Source organism: Propithecus coquereli, unplaced genomic scaffold (assembly GCF_000956105.1).
Source record: "Propithecus coquereli isolate 6110/MARCELLA unplaced genomic scaffold, Pcoq_1.0 Scaffold1130, whole genome shotgun sequence".
NCBI classification, from domain to species: Eukaryota; Metazoa; Chordata; class Mammalia; order Primates; family Indriidae; genus Propithecus; species Propithecus coquereli.
The window spans coordinates 13865-19885 of record NW_012135304.1 but is presented as its reverse complement, the minus strand read 5'-3'; the positions used below and the strand labels follow the sequence as shown (position 1 = coordinate 19885).

Here is a 6021-nt window from a genome sequence, read left to right as displayed (position 1 = left end):
GAGGCACGAACGCACACCCATGCGCAGTTCTCTCTCTTTTCATAAATGGCAGCAAACTCTGTTCGCACCTTCTTGTTCACTGAAAATACATCTTGAGGATTATTTCTTACCAGTACGTGATGCTGGGCATCTGGGCCCTTGGTTTCACAGACGACGTGGCAGTGGCTACACAGTTATTTGCACAGGTGGGGGTGTCTTTAGATCTAAAGTTCCTAGAAGTGGGACTATGGGTAAAGCGACGGGCGTTTGTAAAGTGCCCCAGGGTCACTGTGACTCACGGGCCTCGCGGAGAACTGCCCATTTTTTCCTGTTGGCATTCGGGACATCGCTTACTGCCCAGCACTGATTTCAGATCCTCCTCCCACCCAGGGCAGTTTATTAAAGGCAACATAAAGGGAGGAGGGCACCCTAACAGTTTCTGGACACCTCTTCTAAGGATAGAAACGTAATGTGGTGCCCAAAAGAGAAAAGAACTGCCCTGAACTAAGGGCCTGGGGTGTGGCCGATGTGGCCCTTTGCCCGAGCTGGTGAGCGTGGTGAGGCTGGGTGGGTTTTAATCCCAGCATCTCGTGCAATCCCACCGGGCACTTGGCAGTACCTCATTCTGTTGATTTTAAGTTGCATCTTGTTCACATTTCCCCGTTCTCAAAGTCGGAATCTGTCTCGTCCTGATTTAAGTGGAGTGTCTCGGTTTTCTTAGGAGTGGTACATAAAATAACGCCACACCTTCCGCCAGGGGTTGCTGCAGGATCGCAGATGTGCTGGAGCCCGGCGCTTGCACGTGGTGAGTGGGTGTGGTCTCTCCAGCCCTGGGCACAGGACACGCAGGGGCCATTGCTCGGCCCTGCTCCTTGGCTTCAGTGGCTTTAGGACCCTGGGCCCCCCGCTGTCCCCAACTGACCCCACTGTCTTGCAGGTGTAGTCCCCACCACCAGCCGCCATGGGCAAGCAGAACAGCAAGCTGCGGCCCGAGGTGCTGCAGGACCTGCGGGAGAACACGGAGTTCACCGACCACGAGCTGCAGGAGTGGTACAAGGGCTTCCTCAAGGACTGCCCCACCGGCCACCTGACCGTGGACGAGTTCAAGAAGATCTACGCCAACTTCTTCCCCTACGGCGACGCCTCCAAGTTCGCCGAGCACGTCTTCCGCACCTTCGACACCAACGGCGACGGCACCATCGACTTCCGGGAGTTCATCATCGCGCTGAGCGTGACCTCGCGGGGCAAGCTGGAGCAGAAGCTCAAGTGGGCCTTCAGCATGTACGACCTGGACGGCAACGGCTACATCAGCCGCAGCGAGATGCTGGAGATCGTGCAGGTACCGCCGGCCACGCCCACCCCCAGTTCCGTACGCGACATCCAGAGCTTCCCAGCCAGGCTGCTACCTGGTGCACTTTTGGAAGGGAGCAGGTGTCCCCTGACTGGGCAGAGTCTTGCAAAGAGCAATGATAAAGGTGACACTTATTGATCGCTTGCCATACCCCAGGCTGGCTGGGCACTCTGATCGGTTTTCATCCTTCAGCCCTATGATACGGGTCATTCCCCACATTTCACACAACATGAGGCTCAGAGACGTGAATTCCTGAGAATTACATAATTGCTGGGACCCTTGGCACTTGCAGGAGGTGCCTGCCAAGACCTTGGGAAAGCCCAGTATTTGAGAAGGCAACATACAGCTCATCGTGTCCCCAGGAACGTGCATTACACGGTTGAGCTGGAGCGTCAGTGCTCACTCCACACAGGAGGGACACCACTTTAGGAGGCCTCTCTCCTTGCCTTCGTGCCTGTCAGCAGCTCAAACAGACGAGGCTGTCTTCCAGAAAGAAGCCACGTTTCATCACTTGGCCAGGGCCTAGGTGTGCCACACAGAGTAGAGCTGCCCCTCCCTGGCCTCTCCCCCTGCCTCTCTCCCTGAGCCTGGGGGGCTTCTAGAATTCCTCGGAAGAGGCAAGCCCATTTGTAGGCAACTTCAGGGCTAAGCCTCCAGCAGTGGGCATTAAATCCGTGAACTCCTACACTAGCAGCGGCTGGCCTCTGGGGCAACCAACCCATTCCCTAGATAGATGGTTTTTACACCGTCAGAGTAAATGAGCTCGGGCTTGGGGAACTCCGGTTCAGTCATCACTTCTGGCTCTTAGCTGTAAGCAGTGTGGAAGTCAGAATTCTGTTTCGTGGGAATCACCTATCCTAGCATCCTAGCCCACGTGTTAACCCTTCCCTTTGGGAATGGGTGTGCCTGTCATGGATGGGCAGATTGGCCAAAACTTAGAGGCACCGGTAGAACCGTGCAGTGCAGTGAGGAGCCGCTCTCGTCCAAATGGGATCTGGCTTTTAGGCCCCCAGACCAAGTCCCTAGAGCCTGAAAGCCCTCCCTGAGTGCTGTCTGGCGGCTCCCTGGCTGGCTGGGTGGTGCTTCTCATGGGATGCCTGGTTGCTACACCCTCCCCAAAATGGATTAGTATGGCAAGTACCCAAAAAGCCCCCCAGAAGACCTTGAGGAGGTCTCGACTTTGCATTTGGCTTTGCCCCTGGGCAAGCCGCATGGGCAAGTCCCAGGAAAATGTCCTGAAACACATGCTGCTCATGGTGTGAGGCTGATGGGAGCTGGGACCAGGCCTGGCCAGGCCTGCCCCAAAAATGGAGATGAGGAGAGTATAATACATATCACAAGCCTTAGGATTATTCTTATTTTTTAAATGCTTTGCTTTTAAGATATAAGAGCCATTCTTGGCATGTTGTTTTAGGAATGAGCATATGTATCCATCAAGCCACTTCCGCACGGGGTACTCAGAAAACCCCATGGCGGCACTGCCCTGCCCCTGGCATGTTGCTCTGATCCGCTGCCGATCGCCGGTCTCATCACTGTCCCCCCGAAGCACACACATGCGCCCACCACCAGCACGGGGACACCTGCCCAGGCTGGGCCACTTGGGCAGAGACACACAGCGAGGCCAGCAGTCGTGCCAGGCAGTGCCCGACAGAGAAGAGGCCGGTGGTGTGGCTCCCGATGACTTTCAGGGGCTCGGTATTTTTTGTTAATTAAAGTGTAAGAGCCACATGGCGAAACGCACACAGCTAAGTGGGCAGTGGACAGCGTCGTGAATTTTACACGTACCTGCCCGTGGGACCACCACCCTCACTCAGAGCATTCCCAGTCCCCCAGAGGCCCCTCGATGCCTCCCTGGCACCTTCCCACCCCGCCCTTCCAGGCAGAGGTCCCCCCACTGTCACCGCCATCACCGTGGAGCCGTTCTGCCTGCTCCCGAACTCCACGTGGACGTGGCCATCTTCCCTCACTCAGTGTTCCAACTGCGAGGGTTGTCAGTGTGGTTTCGAGGGGCAGGGAACGTTCTTCCCACTGGGAAGGGTCCCGAGGGCCACTGTGAGCATCCTGAGCCCTTGGGCCTTGCTGTGGGCTGCTGGGAAACTCCCACCCTTGCCTGTCGCCCCAGGAGCATCGAGGTTTCTGAGCGTGCGCCCTGTGCTCTCCTTTGCAGGCCATTTACAAAATGGTGTCCTCGGTGATGAAGATGCCGGAGGACGAGTCCACTCCGGAGAAGAGAACGGACAAGATCTTCAGGCAGATGGACACCAACAACGATGGTAGGGGTGGCGGGCGGCGGGGGCTGCGTGTTTGCACGACGCCGATGGTGGCAAAGGTGTATGTGGGATACCCCCCGGCCCCTGCTGCTTCTCAGGCTCCTGTAGCCCCCAACCCTCCCCTGCCCGCCTGGGGTGGCTGTGCTTAGGGCAGGACGGGGTGCAGAGTCAGGGACACCATGGCTGTGTCCTGGCCCCTCTGAGCCATAATCTCCTCACTAGTAACAGGGGGTCCCGATATTCTGGGGGGTGTGTTTGGGGAAGGGGACGTAGGTGTGCTGAGGACACCTGGGCCTGGAGGGGCTGGGGTCAGAGGGTCCCAGGCGGTGGGGTGCTGGCCGTGCCGCTCTTACCATCATGCTGACATGTGGGGCTCCCCAGTGCCCCCGGGGTCCAAGGGGCACTCTGGACACACACTGCTGCCTCCTCTGCCTACAACAGCTGTGCAGGACTCCAGAGCCACGCCACAGGAGAGGCAAGGAGGGTGGCACAGCGACAGGGAGGCCGCGCCCTGAGTTTCCCCAGCTGCATTAGCTGAGGGGCTCTGGCAGGATCCCAGCAGGGGCAGGCGGCTGTGGAGCCCGATGGCTCTGCTCTCCTGGCTGGCTTTGTCAGGGCTGCCGCAGAACCAGGTTGACTTTGCTTCTGAACAATAAAGAAATGTGACATTAAGAAAAGAAAATACTCCCTGGGTTGTGCTGGAGATTTAAAATAAGCTAACATACAGGCAAGTGCTTTGTAAAGTCTAAGGCGCCCTGCACAGGTAAGTGAGAAGACCCGGTCACCCGGTGGGGGACGAGGGTTCCGGTGTAACTAAGGCGGCAAAAGCATTCCAGCCAGCAAGGTAACAGTTCTCTAAACACATTCACACATAAAAGAGACAGCCTTGTGCCCGGAATTGCCTCAGGCTGATTTAAAATGTGTTTTCCACCTTCCAGTGTAGCAAGGCGCAGCCTTTGGATTCCGACAGACCCGTCCTGCCCCATGAGACAGGGACGAGGGGTACGGTCTCGCATGGAGGACAGTCAGTGAGACATGCCTTAGAGCCCTCAGCACTGCTCGTGCCCCGCAGTAGTGCTTGCTGTTCCTGATTTCACAGTGTCCCCAGGCAGCCACCGGGCTTGGCCCGGCCCACCCCTCGGAGGGCACCTTCCCAGGTTGCTTGTGAACTTGGATGGCGTGTGCCTTGCCAGTGTGCCCTCTGGGAGGGGGTGCTTCCTCCTGTGAGCACAGAGGACCGTCTGCACCCGGAGCTTGGGGCGAGAAGGAAGAGTGATCCCAGAGAAGGTGGGGCCACAGGCGGGGTCAGAGCAGGGGGAGGGGGCGGCTCAGGAGCGATGGTGTCCACAGCGTGTCCCCAGTTCCCTGGCCACCCCAAAGATGCGTGGCTCCCCCAGGCCTCTGGACTGGGCTGACAGGTTTCTCCAGGGCACGAGTATCCTAAAGCCACCCTCTCCTGGTAACTTGTCCCAGGCCACACATATGGGACACCCTGTGCTCAGGGACCCCCCCCCACCTGAACCCCTCGCCACCTGCTCTCTGCCAGGAGGAGGGGGTGGAGCCCTCAGAGCCCTCCCAGGTAGCTCTGAGCTCCCCCATCTGGAGGTCAACCTGGGCATGGAGGGCCTGGGGTGTGTTGAGGCTGTGAGGGGCCTTGGACTCTGAGGCCCCACACTTAGCCTGGGGCATGCCCCTGCTGCCTCTACCCCGAGTGGCCCGAGGTGGAGGGTAGGCGGTGGCCTGCAAAATTCCTCACCAGCTCTAAGGAAGGCAGCAAGGCCGGCAGCTGCTCTTGCGTAGCAGAGGGTCCTGGGACCCTCTCTGCGGAGGTGCTGGCTGCCCTCCCCTGCCCAGCCCACCCCTCAGCCTGGGTGTCGTTTGGTCTCCCGTGGGGCCAGCAGGCTGCCCAGGCCTTAGAAGCATCAAGTTTATGTCCTGGAAGAGGCCAGCCTGCCTGAGCCCCCACCAGGGCCCACGAGGACGGGTGTCCCTGCCTGGCAGAGGCGGGAGGGGCTGAATTCCTAGCTGGGGCCACTGACCGAATGCGTCCTGGCTGCGCTGGGCTGAGCCCCTCAAGTCATCCTCCTGGTAGCCTTTGAGATGGATGTTCCTGTTTCCCGCTTTCAAGAGGAAGATCCTGAGACACGGAAACGTCAGCGGCCCTCCACGGCGGCAGAGCCCCTCCCGCGCCTCCCCTCCGCGCCGGGCCTGGCTGCACGTGTCTGGGCGGTGGCCATCAAGCGCACTCACGGTCCCTCTGACAGTGCAGAGCCTCTACCACAGAGGCGGTGTAGCCACCCCAAGGCCCGGGCTGCCGGGGCGCAGAGTCCACCCTAAACCTCGGTCCTGCTCCACCAGCTGGGGAAGCAGGGCCCAGAAGTGTCACTGGGATGTGGCCTCCAGAGGTGCCTCTCCCGCCCT

At 59.1% G+C, this 6021-nt stretch overlaps 1 protein-coding gene across 1 annotated transcript in view; it reads left to right on the top strand.

The window, feature by feature from the left end:
- Positions 1-6021, top strand: part of HPCAL1 (hippocalcin-like 1) — a 23096-nt gene that overhangs the window by 15056 nt on the left and 2019 nt on the right. Inside the window, exons 2-3 of the mRNA XM_012655782.1 lie at positions 917-1318; positions 3498-3603. Of these exons, the coding sequence (XP_012511236.1) occupies positions 941-1318; positions 3498-3603 (484 nt within the window). The 5' untranslated portion in view covers positions 917-940. The remainder of the gene's footprint in view (positions 1-916; positions 1319-3497; positions 3604-6021) is intronic.